We start from the raw sequence: 23,173 nt of genomic DNA on the forward strand, positions 1-23,173 counted from the left end.
TATTAAAGTCCTGGTTGCCATAGTAGTAGTGGGGAGCAGTATACTTACCGTCCGTGCGGCTCCCAGGGCGCTCCAGAATGAGGTCAGGGCGCCCCATGCGCATGGATGTCGTGATCCATGCGATTACGTCATCCATGCGGGTGGGGCGCCCTGACATCACTCTGAAGCGCCCCGGGAGCCGCACGGACGGTAAGTATACTGCTCCCCCGCTCCCCACTACACTTTACCATGGCTGCCAGGACACTAAAGTCCTGTTTGCCATGGTAACCATTCAGAAAAAGCTAAACGTCGGATCCGGTAATGCGGCAAAATGACGTTTCACTTAAGGCCGGATGCGGATTAATGCCTTTTAATGGGCATTAATTCCGGATCCGGCCTTGCGGCATGTGTTCAGGATTTTTGACCGGAGCAAAAAGCGCAACATGCTGCGGTATTTTCTCCGGCCAAAAAATGTTCCGTTCCGGAACTGAAGACATCCTGAACGGATTTCTCTCCATTCAGAATGCATGGGGATAATCCTGATCAGGATTCTTCCGGCATAGAGCCCCGACGACGGAACTCTATGCCGGAACACAACAACGCAAGTGTGAAAGAGCCCTAAGAGAAATTTTTTATTTTTTTGACCAACTGGTATCTCAGCGGCACTCGAGTATTATGGTCAACTTTTTCTCTGACAGATGAGACCCTGGATGTTCTACTGGTCAAGCATTTAGCAAAGAAATACAAAAAGAGGAGTCTGCTTTTCACATGTTAGGTAGCCATATTGAGGGTAGAACATGAGGCTATGAACGTGAGAAGGTAGCTCATCAGTTCCTAACATGACCAAACTATCCTCATGATCTGGTGCTTTGCCCTCACAGAATGACCACCCAACTGTATGTAGAAATAGATGCCATTATATGGAAAACTTTATTAACACAACCTACTGCATTGCTCATGGTGTTATCTGAACTACTCTTTGTACAAAAAAAAAGTCTTCATTAACATTGTCAATGACTCAAACTTTAGAAACTGCACAAATAGCACCAGACTTCACAAATCCCGAGGCACGGTAACAACTCTGCCCTCGCACGGCCGCTTGCCTAACAGTTTGACTAGTAGAGAACAATTTCTTGGAGGCAGCGGTTTGTTTTTTTGTGACTAAAAGTTGGTCACTTTAAGGCCCAACTAAGCCTGCCTCTAGTGAAAGAGCGACGTATACCCATACAGTACCTTCGTGTCAGAATAAACCTATATGTGGAGCTCCAGTAAGTATCTGAAGTCTCAGGATCTCATTATTTTGATGGCAAACTGACCAGCTTTTTTTTTTTGCAGTCAAAGATACAAGAACACCTACAGACCCCATTAATATCAGTGATCCATCAGCAATATCCACTATGCATGGTAAGTATGGATCCAGTATAGCAGTATAAACAGAAGCCATGGATCTAGTGTGACTCGTGCAGATTATTTTTTAACGCTATTCCACAATGAATCCATAGCAGAATGTGTTACACGTTAGATGTGCAGCAAATTTTTCCCTACGCATTGCAAAGGGTGAAATCCACCCAAAGATCAATTAAGTCTGAAACGTGTAGTTAAGATTTTTAAAATCTTAGCTGGTACTGTATTACGTTGCAGATTTTCTGCATGCTATACGCAAAGAGTGTGTGTGTGTGTGTGTGTGGTCTTGTTGTTAAAGGGTGCATTTAAAGGAAAACTAACATCTGTTTGAAAGAGGTGGGTCCAGGATGATTTAATCCAGGACAACCCCTTCAAGTTTGTGGCTCCCGAGTAACATGGAGATATTTATAGTGAAATTGTGCCATTGCTGGAAAATTTTATGTTTTAAAGGAACGTTAATATCTTCTGAGTTCTCCTTAAATCACCTGTTTATGAATCAACTCACAAATATACAGGTGACGCTTTATTCTAATCAGTCCCTGGTCCTCGGTTGCTTTGTACTCCGCTCCATTATGGCAGAGCTGTGATCCGTGTCTAGAGCAGGGATCAGCAACTTCCGGCTGTTCTAAAACTACAACTCCTAGAATCCTCCTTTCACTTGTGTCCGTTGCAAGAACAGCGGCGCAAGTGTGAATGCTGGGAGCTGTAGTTTCACAGCAGCTGGAGGTTGCTGATCCCTGAGTCTAAGGAAGTCTGAGCCACATCTCCTGTCTTATTCAGGCTGCTGCCCCTTCCTCCTCCGACTGGCTGCTGTGTATAATACAAGTCTATCACAGGTTTACCTGCTAGTCAATGCACGGAGATTGCCTTTGCTGTAGAAATCAACCAGACGGATTATAAAGTACAGAGTAATAAATCAAAAAGGTGAGGAGAAGGAAAGAAAGAAAAAGAAAAAAAAAAGAAGTGATCAGGAAACCCAATACATGTACTGTATACTGAGCCACATGAGCCTTACTAAGTGGGAACCTTGAAGGTAGTGTCTATACATCATGTAAAGGGAATCTGTCACCACATCACTTGCTATGAAACCATCTTACAGGCCAGATGCACACTTCTCGATATATTCTAATAGTGTAGGTCCTCTTTCCATCAGTGGCCCCATTGTGGAGAAGTTAGGCTTTTTATTTCACACTAATTAGCCCATGGGTGCAACAAGAGCAGTACTGTTGCACCTCGCTGCACCCCTTTTATTTTATGCCTAGGCCCCCACAACTGACAGGGCCAGGCAGTGAAGATGTACGTCTGGCCCTGAAGTATCCCAAAGTCTCGTGATTGTTTGCTTCACCGCCCGATGGACTCTGTACTGCGCCTGTGCTGAACAGTGAGGCTAATGAGCAATCGGGAGACTTCAGGGGCAGGAGCGAGTACGTCTTCACTGTCTGGCCCTATCATTCAAAGTGGTAAGGGCAAGTGAGGTGCAACAGTGCTGCCCTTGTTGCACCCAGGGTCTAATTAGCATAAACAAAAAATCCCCCCCATAATGGTGCCACCAATAAAATTAGGACAAACAACATTGAACATATTGACAAGCTTGCATCAGGCATGTAAGATGGTTTCATGGCGAGCTATGTGGTGACAGGTTCCCCTTTGCCGTTTTGCAATGAAACCGGTTCCCAAATACACAGGTATTGTTTTTGTAGTCCAATTTTTATTCTCATTTCATATTGGGCCAGTTGAGGGAGGGGGTGGGGGGCGATTTATCATGGGTACTAAAACAAAACAACTTCTAAACATAGGGTGGTATAAAGGTTGTGCATGCGAAGGATCGATTTATTTCTCACAGGTGGAAACTTAAAAAAGGAATAGTTTGTTTTCACTAATAAAAAGGAAGAAATCAGTCTTGTGCGATCGGTTATGTACAAGAGGAACAGGACACACAACAGTAATGCAATCAAGGAAAAAAAAATAAGTAAAAAGTACCAGGAATATATAAAAAAAATAATAATAAAAAAAAATTAATTTAAGAAGATTTGCTCACACGATAATCACCCCCATTCCCTGACAAAACAAAAATGAACGCAACTCAGCAGTTTTATTTGCATGGCAAACTATGTCGCCCCTGTTCTCATGCAGCGGTGCCTTAACTTTTCCCTTGCCCTCGAAAGGGAAAAATTATCCAAGACACCCTCTCCCCACAATACCAAAAACATCTAACAGAAGGGATGAATGACAACACCATAAGCAGGAAAACAAGGGTCCGCCATTCCACTTTTTGTTTGGGATGCAAAACTCTCCTTGGAGAAATTACATGTCTTAAAAGATCAATATTTCGTAGCTATCACATTTGCTCATCGTTGGGAGTCCGTTTACAGTGTTGGAGGCTTCAAGCCGTATTTCCTGGCGACTTCTGTCTGGGCGTAAGCGGCGTCACATAGTGAGTACAAATGGGCCATTTCCATTTCAGACTTCGCCAAGTTGATGGCTTTATTGAACATATCAATGGCTTTGTCCAGATTCCCCCTGGAAGAGAAACATGGCGCGGTTATGGCCAACAGAACAGTTTATATTGGGGGTCAGCAACCTTTGGCACTCTAGCTGTTGTGAAACTACAATTCCCAGCACGCTCTATTCATTTCTATGGCAGGTCTGAGAAGAGCCGAGCAAGTTTGCATGCTGGGAGTTGTAGTTTCACAACACGTGGCCTACCCCTGGTTTATATAATGGTTATCAGAACCATGCTTCAAAGCACCCGGGCTTACCTCTGAACTTCTATTGTCCCCATGGTCTCATACGCAAAGTCACATTTGTTATCTATTTCAATGGCTTTGCTGATGAGGTCTAAGCCTTTATCAAGATCTTGTTTCCACTGCAGCTGAAGTAAGCTAGAAAAGTAAGGTGTAACGTAAGAATGATAGAGAAAAATGGATATAATTAGTATTACAGCCTATAAAAATATATCATGGAGGTCAAAACAAAAGATCCCATAAAACACTGCAATGTGTGACAGCATGAATGATAGATACGATTGTTCGCCCCATACACTTTCGTTGTTTGTCAGCAGAACTGTGCTGGCAAACAAGGATGATTTTAGGTGTCGCATAAAAGATGCATTTGCTTGTTTGTAGGGCGATCGGCAGCACCTTTACACAGGGCAATTACCGGGAACAAACATTGGTATGAACGTCTGTTCCAGATATTTGCCTGTGTCATACTGCCCATACACAGCTGTTGGTTGAACGCTACTATGGCTGATCCTTCCAAGCCCCCTGATACATGTGCACACTGAGCTCGGACTAGCATGCACGTATTCTCTATAGGGAGCGGGGAATAGGCTGATAGACAACTCTGGCCAACGCTCATCTCCAAAGGAGCACAAATGTTAAATTCTAACTGCCCGATCTTCTTTCCTACAACCTCCCCTCATCAGGAGAGTTCTGAATGACATTCATCTAACGTGTATAGCCATCTTAAGACCTCATCACCCACAGGTTACCGACAATGATTTGTTTGTACTGAAGTCTCCTATACCCAAACGCAGAGGTGCTCAATGGGGTGCTGCATTAGGGGTTTTTCTCATCTAGAAGCAAAAGGCAAGAAGTGTTTCCTAAAGAGCAAACTATAACTGTAAACTCTCCATTCCTCCTATTCTACTGTAATCGTTCCCGTGACGCATTACACCAGGGATGTTTGTGGATTGGCATGATCAATAATCAGAAACCGCTTACCCTTTATGAACATATGTTGTGGCATTGTCTGGTTCAAGGTCTATGCACTGATCGTACATCTCATCAGCTTTCCCAAACTGCTGCTGATCTGTTAGTGCCTATAGAAGAGTGAACACCAGAGGGTTAATTCCTCAGACAGGGAGAACAAGTCATCCCGTACAGCATTTCAGTGTGACTGTAAGGCTAAATGCACACAATTAGGCTACATTCACACGTCAGTATTTTTCTATATCCCGATTTTCGGTCCGTTTTTTGCGGATCCGTTGTTCCTGAAAATGTTTCCGTATGTCACCCGAATGTCTTCCGTTTTTTGCGGATCTATTGACTTTGTATTGTACCAGGATCCGATTTTTGCGGAAAAGAATAGGACAAGTTTTATATTTAATCGGACATGCGGAACGGAACAACGGAAATGGACAGCACACATTGTGTTGTCCGATTTTTTCCAGGACCCATTGAAAATGAATGGGTCCAGAACTGGTCCTGATCTGTTCCGCAAAAAACGGAACAGATCAGGAAAGAAAAAACGGACGTGTGAATGGACCCTTAAGGTTTGTGTGAGGAAAATGCACGCCGTAGGTCATGTACATTGTATTCCATGAGAATTTGAAATTCTCATGTACACGATGCAGATTATTTTTTTTCTGTGCAGATATTGACCTACCGTGCAGACTTTAAAAATCCACAGCATGTCAACTTATTTTATTTTTCCTGGCTGTTTTTGCTCGAGTAAATGTGCACCAATTGATGCGGATTGTTTGCACGGATTTGCAGATTTCAGTGCGGATTCTCCGCACATAAAAATAAAGTGAAAAAAGAAGTTAAAAAATAAATAAAGTTTAGGTATTGCCACATCCGTATCGACTGTCTCTATAAAAATATCACCTGATCCACCCGTCAGGTGAACGCCGTAAAAAAAATAAAAAAACAGTGTCACCTTGCCTCACAAAAAGTGTAATACCATAGAAACATAGAATGTGTCGGCAGATAAGAACCATTTGGCCCATCTAGTCTGCCCAATATATCTGAATCCTATGAATAGTCCCTGGCCCTATCTTATATGAAGGATAGCCTTATGCCTATCCCATGCATGCTTAAACCCCTTCACTGTATTTGCAGCTACCACTTCTGCAGGAAGGCTATTCCATGCATCCACTACTCTCTCAGTAAAGTAATACTTCCTTATATTACTTTTAAACCTTTGCCCCTCTAATTTAAAACTGTGTCCTCTTGTGGTAGTTTTTCTTCTTTTAAATATGCTCTCCTCCTTTACCGAGTTGATTCCCTTTATGTATTTAAAAGTTTCTATCATATCCCCTCTGTCTCTTCTTTCTTCCAAGCTATACATATTAAGGTCCTTTAACCTTTCCTGGTAAGTTTTATCCTGCAATCCATGTACTAGTTTAGTAGCTCTTCTCTGAACTCTCTCTAGAGTATCTATATCCTTCTGGAGATATGGCCTCCAGTACTGCGCACAATACTCCAAGTGAGGTCTCACCAGTGTTCTGTACAGAGGCATAAGCACTTCACTCTTTCTACTGCTTATACCTCTCCCTATACATCCAAGCATTCTGCTGGCATTTCGTGCTGCTCTATTACATTGTCTTCCCACCTTTAAGTCTTCTGAAATAATTACTCCTAAATCCCTTTCCTCAGATACTGATGTCAGGACTGTGTCAAAAATTCTATATTCTGCCCTTGGGTTTTTACGCCCCAGGTGCATTATCTTGCACTTATCCACATTAAATTTCAGTTTCCAGAGTTCTGACCATTCTTCTAGTTTTCCTAAATCCTTTTCCATTTGGCGTTTCCCTCCAGGAACATCAACCCTGTTACATATCTTTGTGTCATCAGCAAAAAGACAAACCTTACCATCGAGGCCTTTTGCAATATCACTTATGAAGATATTAAACAAAATTGGTCCCAGTACAGATCCCTGTGGAACCCCACTGGTAACATGACCTTGTTTTGAATGTTCTCCATTGACTACCACCCTCTGTTGTCTGTCACTCAGCCACTGCCTAATCCACTCAACAATATGGGAGTCCATGCTCAATGACTGCAGTTTATTGATAAGTCTTCTATGTGGGACAGTGTCAAAAGCCTTACTAAAATCTAGATATGCGATGTCTACTGCACCTCCACCGTCTATTATTTTAGTCACCCAGTCAAAAAAATCTAAGATTTGTTTGACATGATCTCCCTGAAGTAAACCCATGTTGTTTTTCATCTTGCAATCCATGGGATTTTAGATGTTCCACAATCCTATCCTTTAATAGGGTTTCCATTAATTTGCCTACTATTGATGTCAGACTCACTGGTCTATAGTTGCTCGATTCCTCCCTACTACCTTTCTTGTGAATGGGCACGACATTAGCCAATTTCCAATCTTCCGGGACGACTCCTGTTACTAATGATTGGTTAAATAAATCTGTTAGCGGTTTTGCCAGCTCACCACTAAGCTCTTTTAATAATTTTGGGTGTATCTCATCAGGCCCCTGTGACTTATTTGTCTTCACCTTAGACAGCAAACTTAGAACATCTTCCTCTTTAAAGATACATGCATCAAACGATTTATTAGTCATCCTTTCTAGTGGAGGTCCTTCTCCTTTTTCTTTTGTAAAAACTGAACAGAAGTATTCATTAAGGCAGTCGGCTAGCCCTTTATTCTCTTCTACATACCTTCCGTCCTTTGTTTTTAATTTAGTTATTCCTTGTTTTAATTTCCTTTTTTCATTTATATATCTGAAGAATGTCTTATCCCCTTTTTTCATAGACTGAGCTAGTTTTTCTTCTGCCTGCGCTTTAGAAGTTCTTATAACTTGCTTGGCCTCTCTCTGCCTAATCTTGTAGATTTCCTTATCTTCATTGCTCTGGGGTTTTTTATAATTACAAAATGCTAGCTTTTTATTTTTAATGATTTGGGCCACTTCTGCTGAGTACCACAGTGGTCTCTTCCTTTTTTTGCTTTTACTGACAAGTCTAATGCAATTTTCTGTTGCCTTCAATAATGCACCTTTTAAGTAGTCCCATTTCTCCTGGACTCCATGTAATCCGTTCCAGTCTGATAAGGACTCATTTATGACTAATTTCATTTTTGAAAAGTCTGTTTTTCTAAAATCTAAAACTTTTGTTTTTGTGTGGTGGGACTCTTTCACAGTTCTTATATTAAACCACACTGACTGGTGATCACTAGATCCCAAGGTTTCGCCTACAATGACATCATATACCGAATCCCCATTTGTGAATACCAAATCCAAAATGGCCTCCCTCCGGGTTGGCTCCTCAACCACTTGTTGTAGAGATAACCCCAGTAGGGAATTTAGAATATCTGTACTCCTGGTATAACTTGCTATTTTGGTTTTCCAGTTTATATCTGGAAGATTGAAATCTCCCATAATGATAACTTCTCCTTTCATTGTCATTTTAGCTATTTCTTCAACTAGTAGATCATCTAGTTCTTTAACTTGACCAGGTGGTCTATATATCACACCTACACGAGTTACTGCATGGTTAGCAAACTGCAACGTAACCCAAACTGACTCTATGTTGGCCTCACCAACTTGTATTAGGTTAGATTTAATGCTATCTTTCACATACAGGGCCACGCCTCCTCCTTTCTTGCCTTCTCTGTCTCTTCTGTATAAAGAGTACCCTGGTATGGTTATGTCCCAGTCATTTCTTTCATTAAACCATGTCTCCGTAACAGCCACTAAATCTACATTCCCAGATACCAAGTGATCAAAAAGTCTTATGTAACCCAAAATGGTACCAATGAAACAGTCACCTCATCCCACAAAAAAAAAAAAAAGCCCTTACCTAAGACAATCGCCCAAAAAATAAATAAATGGGGCTCTCAGAAAATGGCAACACAAAAACAAGATTTTATTCTGTTCACTGTGTAAAAAATTATCAAAAATAAAGATTTGACATATTAGGTATCACCGCATCTGTAACAACCTGCTCTATAAAAATATCACATTATAAGCCCCCTCAGGTGAATGCTGTAAAAAAAAAAAAAAAGTTTAATACCAAGCGATCAAAAAAGTCTTATGTACCCCAAAATGGTACCAAACAGTCACCTCATCCTACAAAAAAAATTAGCCCCCACATAAGACAATCACTTAAAAAATAAAATCCAATGACACTCATAAACCTATCCATCAAAATCTGCACTGCAAAAGCCATATGGCGCTCCTTCCGTTCTGAGTCCTGCCATGTGCCCCCACAGCAGTATGGGGTGTTGCTGTATTCAGGAGAAAATGGGTAACAAATTATGGCCTCTTCCACACGAATGTAGTGCATCAGAGACCAAGTTCTATTTTTTTTTGCGGTGCGGAAGCACTCCGTAGTGCTTCCATGGGTTTCCGATCCGTGCTTCTGATCCGCATTTCCGTGATTGCAAACCCATTCAAGTGAATGGGTCCGCATCCGTGATGCGGAGTGCACATGGGCCGGTGCCAGTGTATTGCGGACCCGCAATATGGGCACACAATGTTCGTGTGCAAGAGGCCTATGGGGCGCTTTTTCTATTGTTACCCCTTGTGAAAATGAAAAATTTGGGGCTAAAGCAACATTTTATTGGAAAAAACAAAACTTTTAATTTTTACAGCCAAGTGTTTCCAAATTCTGTAAAACGCTTAGGGGGTTAAAGTGTTCAGTACCCCCCTTAATATATTCTTTAAGGGGTGTAGTTTCCAAAATGGGTTCCCTTTTTCAGGGTTTCCACTGTAGGGGTACGTCAGGGTCTCTTCAAATACAAAATGGTGCCTAAAAACCATTCTAGCGAAATCTGCCAAAATTCATATGGCGCCCCTTTCCTTCTGACCACTGCCACGTGCCCATAGGGCAGTTTACCTCCACATATAGAGTATTTCTGTAAACTGCGGAATCAGAGTAAAATATATTGAGATTTATTGGCTGTTAACCCTTGCTGTGTTGCAAGAAAAAATTGATTAAAACAAAAAAAAAAAAAAAATCTACCAAAAAATGTTACATTTTTAAATTTCAATCATGGCCCATAAACAGGTAGGAACTAGTGTTAGGGACCACTCATAGAGGCGACCTTGACGTGGTGAGTGGCTTATTACGCTTTGGCCAAAATGTACACCAATGCCTCATTCAACATCCAGCATAGAGGCAGGGCGGAGTGCTGGTTGCAGAGTGCTATTGCATTTGTGTTTTTGCGTTTGTATGTGTATTTCGCCATAGCGATGTGCACCTGCATACAGGGTTGTGCTGACTGAAACCCCCACATTTTGAAATTTCACCTCCAGTTTCCTTTAATTCTTGTGGAACACCTCAAGGGTTAACAAAGTTTGTAACATCAGTTTTGAATAAATTTGAGGGGTGTAGTTTCTAAAATGGGGTCATTTATGGGTGGTTTCTATTACGTAAGCCCCTCAAAATCACTTTATATCTGAATTGGTGCTTAAAAAAAATGGTTTGGGAAATTTTGTTGAAAATTTGAAAAAAATAGCTTCTAAGCCTTCTAACGTCCTAAAAAGAAAAAAAAAAGAAGACATTTACAAAATGATGCCAACATAAAGCAGACATATGGGGAATTTTGATTGATAACCATTTTGGTAAATTTTGGATTATTTTATAAATAAAGGTGAAATATATTGACTCAATTTTACCACTGACAAAGTACAATGTGTCACGAGAAAAAAAAAACAATCTCAGAATGGTTTGGATAAGTAAAAGCGTTCCAGTTATTACCACATAAAGTGACAACTGTATAGGAAAGAGACATTTGTCAGGCTCTCAGGGGGCCTGTTAATACATTCGCATTTCCCAAGCTACTGAGTGCAGTGTGAATAGATCCTTACAGAAATAACAGAGAAAGAGAGAAAAAAAGTCCTTCTGAAGAGGCTGCCCGGGACGTCTTCTGTATCCCAGGAGACAGCCGTTCTCATAGAATCCAAATCAGATAAACTGACATTTAATATGCAAAGCCTGACATGGTACACCTGGCATGCAGATGGCTGAGCAGAACAGTGGGTGGGTGATCATCAGAGAAGTGACAGGGATATTATTCTCATCTCCGTGCGCAATGAACTGACAGGGATGACGGAGACGAAGAGAACATACATCGCAATGTGAACCACAAGATTCAGCTCCATGCGCTCAGCACAGAGGGGAAGTGCTTGCTGAATGCAAAAATGTCAGGAAGCAAAACCTGGTTTGCTGGGCCAATCTTCTATGGTAACCGGCGAGGCCATAAGAGATTACATGTAACGTTCATGTCAATTACAGTTTATGGAATATATATACCCAGTGTCCTATGAAAGGGTTACATCACTATATTATGCATGAGCTTGGTTGGCAGTGTGGTGTCTTTTTGTTCTTGTACGTATAATTTCTGTTATATAAAAATTCGGTATAACTTTATGCATAGTTATTACACTGGCTGACTTTAGACATGTCCTCAGGTCATCTGATGCCAACAGTCTTTGTCCCTTCTTTCTAGGGGCCTCCGTTTTTGTAATGCAAATGAGCCTGTAGGAGCAATGGGGGCGTTGCCCTTACTCCTAGCGGTTCCGTTCACCCTCCTCCAGCCACGCCCTCATCAGGTTGATTGGCAGGGCCAGGCAGTGTTCACATAATCCTGTCTGGCCCTGTCAGTCAACATGAAGAAGCCAGAGGACGCGGTCGCCTCCACCTTGCAGGCAATGGACGTGACAGGTAAGTATGTTTATTTCACTGACAATGGGGAAGCCGAGCACGGTATACAGTAATGTACGCTCCATACAATACTGTATATGACAACCTCTTCAATGGTCCACCCGAAAAAGTGTGGTAGCTCGGGGCTCCAGTAGATCGGCTGTGGGAAAGTAAACAGTCCTATACTCTTGTATGGAGAATACTTGACTGTATACGGCATTTTGACAAAATTTGAAATTGGCCAACCTGTTTAACAGCTCTCTCTGCCTGCAACCCTCTTCTCTGACATCACTGTTTAACGTATACCGCATTTGTTATGCCACAGAAATTGGATGTAAAAGAATGAAAACATGAAGATAAAGACGCTACGCTGCATGAAGCAAGCTCACACATAATACAGTAACGTCATTCTTTCATAGGACACTGGGTATACACTGACTGTAAAACGCAAAACGGACAAGAATAGGACAGGTTATATTTTTTTTGCGGACCACGGAACGGGGCAACGGATGCGGACAGCACACGGAGTGCTGTCCGCATCTTTTGCGGTCTCATTTAAGTGAATGGGTCAGCATCCAAGCCGCAAAAACTGCGGCTCGGATGCGGACCAAAACAACGGTCGTGTGCATGTAGCCTTACTGAGATGAAAGTTGCACGTAATCTCTTATGGAATAGCTAGTTGCAACAGAAACTAGAGAATTGGGCCCAGCAACCAGCTTCCTGACATTCTTGCATTCAGCGATCATGCACTTCCATGGAGTAGTATGTTTATTTCACGGTTACTTGGGTCGCGGTGGGGACAGTATACAGTCATGTATACTAGTACGGAGCATACATGATTGTATATGGAAACCCCTTTAATGGTTCTCACCAACAAACTTAGGAATGTCATGCTCCGGGTGCTTTCACACTGCCTTTACAGTGTCAGATGCCCACCCTTAATCTCACACATATCCATCCACAGACTCTCACAGATGTAAAAACATCCATATATCCTTCAGTCTGAAAAAGAAAAAACATTCAGACTACACTATTCCCAAATAACCTCAGAAACCTAAGAAATATCAGCTTCCATCGCCATACAACAAAATAAATCCGTCACGTGCTTTACCTGGGCATAAAGGGCATAGCCTTCTGCACATTTTGGAAATTTCTTAATGACGTCTTCAAACCCTTTCATTGCAGATTTGATTTGCAGCGGATTGCTACCAGTATATGCTTTACGGTACTAGGAAGAAGAGACGAGAAACATTAATAACATCTTAAGATAAGAGGTGTTATTTGTAACGGAGGACACCACTTCCTTTGTCGGCAGGATCAGACCCATACCCCATCATATACTTTTACAGTTAGGTCAGATGTAAGCTTACATTTGCTAACTGGAAATTGCTACAAACTCCAGTTATAGCAAATGTTTTAGCCCCTGGGTGGAATTCTCCTTTGGGCCCCCGATCCACGCAGAAACTCGTGCTTCAATCGAATTTAAGTAAATATTGTATGAGTGTAATGGCACATTAGGATCTAACAAGAACTTGGAGGGTGACTATCACGTCTGTATCCTGCTATTCCGATAACCTCTACACCCTCCCTATTGGGTATATCCCTGTACCCTCTGTTTGGTATGCCAAATCGGCCAGTGGAGGCTGCATATAGTAAGCGGTGCAGCAGACAGCTGGCTATCATTGCATGGCTGTTCAGTTACTCCCTTTATGGAAACAAAAAAAAAAAAAAAAATCACAAAAACAAAACCCCTTTATTTGGTTCTCCAAGCTACCGATATTAACCCCTTACCGATTGCCCACTGGATATATACATCCTATCTGCACATACTCCGTGCAGATAGCAGGTATATAAATGTTCAGGCAGCGCTTTAATCCCATCCCTGATCAGCGCTGGGATAAAAGCTCCTGCAATCTAGCAGGAGCAAGTCGGGTCCCGGCTGTGAGTAGACACATGAGACCAAGATCAACTTGTACCAGAGTGATGGGAAGAGAAGAGTATGGAGAAGGAAAGGAACTGCTCATGATCCTAAGCATACCACCTCATCAGTGAAGCATGGTGGTGGTAGTGTCATGGCGTGGGCATGTATGGCTGCCAATGGAACTGGTTGTCTTGTATTTATTGATGATGTGACTGCTGACAAAAGCAGCAGGATGAATTCTGAAGTGTTTCGGGCAATATTATCTGCTCATATTCAGCCAAATGCTTCAGAACTCATTGGACGGTGCTTCACAGTGCAGATGGACAATGACCCAAAGCATACTGCAAAAGCAACCAAAGAGTTTCTTAAGGGAAAGAAGTGGAATGTTATGCAATGGCCAAGTCAATCCCCTGACCTGAATCCGATTGAGCATGCATTTCACTTGCTGAAGACAAAACTGAAGGGAAAATGCCCCAAGAACAAGCAGGAACTGAAGACAGTTGCAGTAGAGGCCTGGCAGAGCATCACCAGGGATGAAACCCAACGTCTGGTGATGTCTATACGTTCCAGACTTCAGGCTGTAATTGACTGCAAAGGATTTGCAACTAAGTATTAAAAAGTGAAAGTTTGATTTATGATTATTATTCTGTCCCATTACTTTTGGTTCCTTAACAAGTGGGAGGCACATATGCAAACTGTTGTAATTCCTACACCGTTCACCTGATTTGGATGTAAATACCCTCAAATTAAAGCTGACATTCTGCAGGTAAAGCACATCTTGTTTGTTTCATTTCAAATCTATTGTGGTGGTGTAAAGAGCCAAAAATGTTAGAATTGTGTCGATGTCCCAATATTTATGGACCTGACTGTACATAATATAAATATACAGAGATTGACTGGGTGGCTTCATATTTTTCCTGTCATGACACAAACTGGTTGCTTGCTTTGGCTGGTATCGTATCTTCCCACAGTGACGTCATACATGGGTGAGACCTGCATACTTCAATACTTACTAATGCAAAGCATTTCTGTGCTTGAGCCAGAGCAGAATCTGGGCGCAATCGAATACATTCATCAAAGTCTGCCACTGCTTCATCCACTTGGTCCAGCAGGATTTTTAGCTGTGAATAAGGGGACAATTTTAGACTTGCTATTCAGCCACTTCCTATAAATATTACATCCAAGTATGGATTGAAAAAAGAAAGTATCAAAAACATGATTCTTGACATATTCAGAACTGTTTCATAACTGCTGTAAAAGCATTTCAACATTTTCAGAATCAATAAAATGATAATACTGCATATAAGAGGACATCTATTTAAAGGGGTTTTCTGAGATATTTTTACTGATGACCTATCCACCTATCAGTATCTAAATCGGTGAGGGTCCGACACCCGGGACCCCTGCCCATCAGCTGTCCGAGAAGGCACCAGTGCTCGCAGTAGCCCCATGGCCTTCTTGAAGTTTTCCCTAGGCCATGAGATGACCCGTTCATCGGTCACATTGCTAGGTGCAGCTCAGCATGACACCAAACACAGCAGCTATACAATGGACGGTGCTGTGCTTGGTGAACTGAAAGAAGACTGCAGCGCTACTGCGAGCACCACTGCCTTCTCAAACAGCCGACACCCGGGACCCCCGCCAATCAGATGGGTCATCAGTAAAAAATATCTTGATTGTCTATTACCGCATCAATATAGAACGTACAAACCACAAGAGCGCTTAAAGGGTTTCTGTCACCTGAGAAATGGGTATTAAGCTGGCTGACACTAGTGATGTGCTAATATCAGCTGAACATAACTATATTAGAGCCATCTCACTGCCTGAAAGGGACACTGACAGGCCAAAACAGCATATATAGTTAGATATATCACATTACAGGTCTTATACAGTCTTTTAAAAGCATATAAGTGTCCCCCCTGTCCACCTTATGAATACCGAAATATAAAGTTTTATAACCTGCTTCTCCTGTCAGCAATCTGCCCAAGGGGCGGCGTTTCATGTGAAAATGCGCCCAGCCAGCCTTCCCAACTGCCGTTCTTAAGCCCCGCCCAGCTCATCATTATTCACTTCGCTGGGCGGCGGCTAGAACTCTCCCCAGTGTCGATCCTGCGCCTGCGCAATTCAATACTCCGGGCATCGTTCATGCCCAATCTTCTGCGCCCCGCCGTGCCGTTAGATCGCGCCTGCGTACACACACCAGCCTGCGTCTTCGAGGCAGCTGCAGCTGCCTCGAAGACGCAGGCTGGTGTGTGTACGCAGGCGCGATCTAACGGCACGGCGGGGCGCAGAAGATTGGGCATGAACGATGCCCGGAGTATTGAATTGCGCAGGATCGGGACTGGGGAGAGTTCTAGCCGCCGCCCAGCGAAGTGAATAATGATGAGCTGGGCGGGGCTTAAGAACGGCAGTTGGGAAGGCTGGCTGGGCGCATTTTCACATGAAACGCCGCCCCTTGGGCAGATTGCTGACAGGAGAAGCAGGTTATAAAACTTTATATTTCGGTATTCATAAGGTGGACAGGGGGGATACTTATATGCTTTTAAAAGACTGTATAAGACCTGTAATGTGATATATCTAACTATATATGCTGTTTTGGCCTGTCAGTGTCCCTTGAAGCCTTTATTGAGAAAAACAAACCTTTATAATATGCTAATTACCCTCTAGTGGGGGGGAGGCTCCGTTTGCCCACCTCTTTTCACGCCCTTCTTCTCTTGATTGACAGGGCCAGGGCAACGCTGGTCTCCTTCCGCCGGCCGTGTCTGCAGTGTAAATCTCACTCCGTTCAGTGTTCAGCACAGGCGCATTGAAGGAAGGACGCTCGGCAGCTGTTTGCTTCCTCACTGCGCCTGCACCAAATACTGAACGGCGTGAGATTTACACTGCAGACACGGCTGGCGGGAGGAGAGCAGCGCTGCCTGGCCCTGTCAATTAAGAGAAGAAGGGCGTGAAAAGAGGTGGGCAAACGGAGCCTCTAGGAGCAGGTGCAACGCCCCCCCCGCTCCTAGAGGCTAATTAGCATATTATAAAAGTTTGTTTTTCTCAATAAAGGCTTCAGGCAGTGAGATGGCTCTAATATAGTTATGTTCAGCTGATATTAGCACATGGCTAATGTCAGCCAGCTTAATACCCATTTCTCAGGTGACAGAAACCCTTTAAAGTCATCTTTTATTTGTAATGCAACATATGGAATGACAACTTATTGATCGTTATCTTGACTTTTTGATTTATACTGGAAAATTGAATAAAAATCTGAAAGTAAAAAAAAAAAAAAATAGATAGATATATATATATATATATCTATCTATCTATCTAAATCTCAGAAAATTCTTTTTAATTTTGTAAATGTATCCGAAAAAGTAGGTTTACAGTGAACTCACAGATTACCAGCTGACAACACAGTAACACACTCACCTGCCCCCTGTGGTGGTAAACATCTGCATTCTGGGGGTCTATGTCTGCAGCCATGTTGAAATCTTGAGTAGATAGCATTGGCTGCTGTTGCTGCATATACATACTGCCCCGTTTAATAAGGGCATTTGCGCGTAACTAGGAAAACAAAAAGGAAATACATGTTCTATAGATATTATCAAAGTATAGCAGGTGTACAGGCCAAACATGGTGCCAAGAGAGGCAGTAACTCTCAAGTGCTACAACACAAATAATGCAGTTACTTAGGGGCATTACCTAGGACTTTAATAATAGCCAGGGGGGTCCGACTCTCAGTAACCCTGTTGATCAGATGTTTGAAGAGGCAATGTCCCATTCATTGTTTACTAGGCAGAGCTCAGTACTTTCAGTAGCGGCTGTGCCTGGAATGGGATGAAGCTGTAGTAATACTACCATGGCTGGCACAGGCGCTACTAACAGGGCAGCTGTCCGGGTAAACAATGAAGGGGACACAGCACAAGACTAGAGAGGGCGCTACTTACCTTCAAACAGCTGACTGTCGGGTGCCAAAAGTCAGAGCCCCAGTGATCTATCCTCTGGACTGGTCATCAATTTGGGATCAGTGGGGTACAACTCCCGGCACCCAGGCCAATAATCTCTTTGAAGAGACTGCAGCACCCCAATATACCAAGCACGGCGCCATACAATGCTCTGTATTTTAGCTCAATCCCATTCACTTGAATGGGACTGAGCTGCATAAAGGCCATGTGACCACTAAAAGAGACATCACAGGTCGAGGAAGATGCGGCATCACTCACACGACGGCCCCTTCAAACAGCTGATCAATGGAAGTGCTGGGAGTCAAGCCCTAACCAACCTGATACTGATGACGGAAAATGAAAAAGCACATACTTGCAGTATTTCATAATCGTACGAACCTGCAGTTTGCAGCCAGCAGGCTGTGAACACTCTGGCTGCTGTCACTGAGCATACACTAACTACATTCATTTCCATATCTGACTGCTTGAGATGGGCAAACAGACACCGGTTTTGATAAATAGCACCAACGTCTTATAACCCCACAACAGCGAATATTTCTTCCCTGAAACCTTCACAAATTGGTAAATGATTAAGCACATTAGTTACCTTAACATTGGCATGTTCCATGCTAATAACCTGATCCAGATCAGGCTTGGCAGCAGCAGAGTTTCCGATGAGCAGGTAGAAAGTGGCTCTCAGCAGCAGCGCTTCAGCCATGTACCTGCCTTTGGCCTCCACTTCCTTTGTGCACTCACTGATTATTTTGTCATAGTTTTCCTCTTCCATGTATTGTTTTGCTTTTAAATAACCGGATCTGAGGAGAGAAATATAAAAGGTAAGACTGAAAATGTACTTCATCTAAAAGAAAATGAAATATGGTGTAAGCTGTAGTCAGTAAACTCTTGTTTCAGAGTAAGATTTTAATTATCTTCTCTAGCTTTGTATATTTTTGGCATTACTTATCCTGTATCCTGGGTTACAGCTTATGTCTTATAAGCCATAATGAAATTTACTGCTTGCTATGAATACTTTAAAAGGGAGGGTTTTCCGAGACTTTTCTACTGATGACCTATCCTCTGATCAGTGGGGGTCGGACACCTGGGACCCCTACCAGTCAACTATTTGAGAACGCAGCGGCGGTTGCAGTAGTTGTAGCTTAGCCCTAATGAAGTGAATGGGGCTGAGCTGTAATACCAAGCACAGCCGCTATACAATGGACGGCACTTAGCTTAGTGCGCATACAGAAGGCCACGGCCGGGGGATAGGTCATCAGTAGAAAAGTTTCAGAAGACCCTTTAGGCTACATTCACAAGACCGAATGTGTTTTGCGGTCCATAAAACATTGATCCACAAAAAATATGGATGACGTCCTTTTGACATCCATATTGCATATTTTTTTTGCGGATCCATTGTAACAATGCCTATCCTTATCCGCGAAACGAACAAGAATAGGATATGCTCTATATTTTTTGCTGGGCTGTGGAACGGACAGCATTGTGTGCTGTCTGCATTTTTTGCGGACCCATTGTAATAAATGGGTCCTCATCCAATCCGCAAAAAAACCAAAAACAAAAAAAAAAACGGAATGGACACGTAAACAAAATAAGGTTGTGTGCAAGAGGCCTTAAAGAGGACCTTTCACTACTCTACAAACTAAAAACTAACTATATTAGTGGGCAGAGCGGCCCCCAGGGGTCCCCCTGCACTTACTAGTATGTCTGGGCTCCCTCTGCTGTACTGGAGTGATTTCTTGTATGAGGCGTGTCCCTTGCTGCAGCGCTGGCCAATCGCAGCGCACAGCTCATAGCCAGGCTATGAGCTGTGCGCTGCGATTGGCCAGCGCTGCAGCAAGGGACACGCCTCATACAAGAAATCACTCCAGTACAGCAGAGGGAGCGCAGACACCGGAGCGGCACCCAGACATACTAGTAAGTGCAGGGGGAGCCCTGGGCGCCGCTCTGCCCACTGATATAGTTAGTTTTTAGTTTGTAGAGTAGTGAAAGGTCCTCTTTAAGGTTGTCATATACATTAAATGAATGTCAGTTTCAGCAGGACCGGGTGATCATCTAAAGTGTAGGGGGTATCCGCCTCCCTCCGATGGCAGATGTCGAGGAATAGAAGGTTCAAGCACGTTCGATTTCAACATGCTCAATCCTTTGTACTCGCAGAAGATAAGCTGCTGCTAAAGGATTATTTCCCTCGCCCCATTGGAGGGGTCCGGAGGAATAGCTGTCAGCTGCACAAAAGCTGTCTAAGGTGTATGGCCACATTTCTATAAGCTGCTTATAATGCCATACAATTGGGGACATTTTTTTCAGCCACTATTTTGGCATAAAAAAGTTGCAAATTATGGCGTGTGCAATATTTGCACCATAATTTGTGATTTTTTTTTTTAGCTTCCCGTCACTTTTTGGAAGAGGTAAGAAAAGGGGACAGAGCATTGGGCTGCCCACCGGATTTATTATAACATACCAGAAACTGGAGTAAGTTATAGCTCAAACCTATTTCAACCCCTGTCTGGGTAGACTTGAATTTCTGGTACATGTAGAGCCAGAGATGCTACTAAGTTATTACGAGACATCTGCCTCTTAATAAATTAGGAGCATCTTACTGCAACACAGGGGAATCCAGACTGGCGTATAGGAAAGCCAGTCTTGATAAATCTCCCCCTAGGTGTTTCACTAAATTCTGGGAGTGCTCATTTTCTGCACATCAGTTCACTGCACAGTATCCAGACCCTTCTCACAATGCAAATCTTGCGTATTCTGACCCTGCAGCCATATTTTGATGCTTACACGCTGCATCATACAGTTAGATTAGAGCAGGATCTACAAGCATGCGACTAATCTGGAGGTTTAATTATCAGCAATTTGGTATAACACTAAAAGGTATTGTCTAGCTTCTACCACAACTGTATCTGGCACCAGGAGAGCGCTGTACCCAGCATAAAAAAAGGTAATCAACACCTCTCCATTCCAGCACAGAAGAGTCCTGTCCTGCTCCTTCCGGTCCACAGCGTGTAAACCTCCTAACTGGGTAACATGCACTGCTATGGTCATTCATTGGCCTCAGCAGTGATGTTTCTCAAGTGGCCCATCACCATGAGGGTAAAATGCTACTTGGGAGCACGTCATTGCTGAAGTCAAGGATTGGCCTCTCCAGTGAATCCAGAACTTCTCATCCAGAGGTTTAACAGCCTGGGACGAGCAGGGCCACACACTCGGTGCTGAAACAGACAGCAGGTGAATGCCTCTTATGTCAGGTCCTTAAAGCTGCCTATATATACACACACACAAGATAAATACCAACGGGGTGCAACAACAATGTGAAAACCAAAAAATCAGGCACGTCGTATTTTATCCCCTTTACGGCTTTGGCTGACAGCTTTCCTATGTTATTGGCACGAGTCACTTACTTGTCCTTGACTACAGCTGCCTCTCCCTCTTTATCCTTATCTTCATCGGACTTCTCCTCTTTGTGCAGGGGCTGGGAGATGATATCGTCAGTGAAAGAGCTGAAATAGGATTTGATGAACTGTGGTGAAGGCATCAGTGGCTCCCTGTTCTGGAGAAAAGATGCCTAACATTAGTGAGATTAAGGAGGACCCACGGGGCTATTATACCAAACGGCACAAAGAAATATTGTGGCTTTTAATGAATGGTCCCTAAAAACAATGTAGTTTTCGTATACGCTCCCGGCATATATGCTGAATGCATCCACAGGTCCACCTCTGATTCAGACGGCAGTAATTTCCATCCTTGGGCTAGCCACACTGCACACACGCAGCACTCTGGCCCATTAAAGTAATTGAGCAGTTGACACTTCACACCAACATTCAATGCTGAATAACTCACTCATTTTAGTCTATTTTCCATCTGAGACTCATTCATTCAAAGGAATCTGTCCAGGAATTTAAAAAAAAATTACAAAAAAGGGACACACCCACATACCATATGGACATCCGAGTTTTGTAGATGGAAACCCAAAAGCCACCTGAATTCGGCCTGAACCAGAGTTGGAACCTTTCATTTTTTTGTAGTATATTTGTCCACATTTCTTTCTCTTTACACAGGAGTCTATGGGCAAACGTCATTCGTGGGAGGTATATGTCGGGAAATACTCCTGATGTATACCTTCAATGCAAGCGCACTTAGCCTCTGTTCACAGTGTGTTGGAGCCTTCTGTTGATGGTTTACACTGGGACGTAAGGCATCGTTTTTTGTAGGAACCCCATGCATCGAAAAAAACGCGGTTCACTATGTTTTTCTACAAACATAGCTTTTCCTTTGCATTTTAAAGATTTAAAAGGTTTCTGGACATTCTCAGAATACGGGAGATAGCGCAGTGATTATGTCGCTAACCTCTTCTCAGCCTGGAATAGCTGGATCCACACATTGATAAATAAGGGGCTGATGCTGGGCCAATAACCAGCACTGATTGACGCTCGTGTAAAGTTTTCACACAGCCTGGTGCAATACTGTTGGCAGCACATATCTGTTTACGCAAGGCGATGGGCTGCCAACTGATGACAACTACAGGGGTCACACGAAAGATGCGATCACACGACATATGAACAGTTTGCCAATACATTTATATGGGCCAATTATCAGGATCAGACATTTGTTAGTTCCCAGTAATTGGCCTGTTCCATGGCTAGTGTAAGAGGGCCTTAACCTTCAGTTAGCACTGGAAATATATATATAAAAAACCCCTGAAGGTTTAGTGCCTCTCTGAGTACACCGCATTAGAAATTTTAAATCAATACGTGAGGCTCAGGAGACCTCAGCAAAGTAGTTTGTCTGGCACTAAAGAGAAGCTTGGATCCATTTTATCTATAAGGCCAGAAGGGTAATAAGAGTAATTGCTGGATCGGAAGGAGAGCTGCAGGCCTACAGTAGATTTAGTAAAACTATAAAGTCTTGGTAAACTAAAGGGTGTGTTAGACACCCCGATCACGCAGACGATTGTCGGAAGGGAAGCGTTCCCTCCCAGCAATCGCCTGCTCGCTAGTGGAGGAAACCGCTGCTATTACATGCAGCAATCTCCTCCGCAGCATGGGGAGGAGCGATCGCTATGCCATAGCTCGTCCCCATGCTGTACATTGTGTTATAACACAGCATGATCTGCCCCCGGCAAATCCTGATCTTTCAGCTTGCTGGTTTGCCTGTTGAACGAGCATTTGCTTTTTCATCATGCAATCAGCGACAGTATTACACTGCAAGATGATGGCTAACGAACGCTCGTTAGTGATCATCAGGCAGAAAATCTGCCCGTCTAATACACTCTTAAGAAAAAGACGCAGTAGTAAATTAGCTATGAGGAAGGAACCCCACCAATGATGGCATATCCTACCAATATGCCATCACTTTAAACAATGGGAATACCCCTTTAAAGACACACTTGTGTTAACCATTCTCCAGCAATACCTTGTATTTGTCTTTGGCTTTTTCTTTCCCAAGCAGCTTAAGTACTTTATCTGCAAGCAGCATGCTGTTCTGGTTCTGGAACCCTTCCAAGATACAAACGGCAGTGACATCTAGAACCAGGA

The 23,173-nt window shown here is 43.0% G+C and overlaps 1 protein-coding gene across 1 annotated transcript in view; it reads right to left on the reverse strand.

Annotated features, from left to right (window-relative positions):
• Window positions 1-1,243: 1,243 nt before the first annotated feature.
• TOMM70 (translocase of outer mitochondrial membrane 70) overlaps window positions 1,244-23,173 on the reverse strand; it is a 34,483-nt gene continuing 12,553 nt past the window's right edge. The window contains exons 4-12 of the mRNA XM_040423301.1: window positions 23,052-23,161; window positions 21,041-21,189; window positions 18,232-18,439; window positions 17,110-17,244; window positions 14,709-14,816; window positions 12,886-13,002; window positions 5,109-5,206; window positions 4,143-4,265; window positions 1,244-3,903 (exon numbers count right to left, since the gene is read on the reverse strand). Coding sequence (XP_040279235.1) covers window positions 3,750-3,903; window positions 4,143-4,265; window positions 5,109-5,206; window positions 12,886-13,002; window positions 14,709-14,816; window positions 17,110-17,244; window positions 18,232-18,439; window positions 21,041-21,189; window positions 23,052-23,161 — 1,202 coding nt within the window. The 3' untranslated portion in view covers window positions 1,244-3,749. The remainder of the gene's footprint in view (window positions 3,904-4,142; window positions 4,266-5,108; window positions 5,207-12,885; window positions 13,003-14,708; window positions 14,817-17,109; window positions 17,245-18,231; window positions 18,440-21,040; window positions 21,190-23,051; window positions 23,162-23,173) is intronic.

Source organism: Bufo bufo, chromosome 3, assembly GCF_905171765.1.
Source record: "Bufo bufo chromosome 3, aBufBuf1.1, whole genome shotgun sequence".
Taxonomy (NCBI): domain Eukaryota; kingdom Metazoa; phylum Chordata; class Amphibia; order Anura; family Bufonidae; genus Bufo; species Bufo bufo.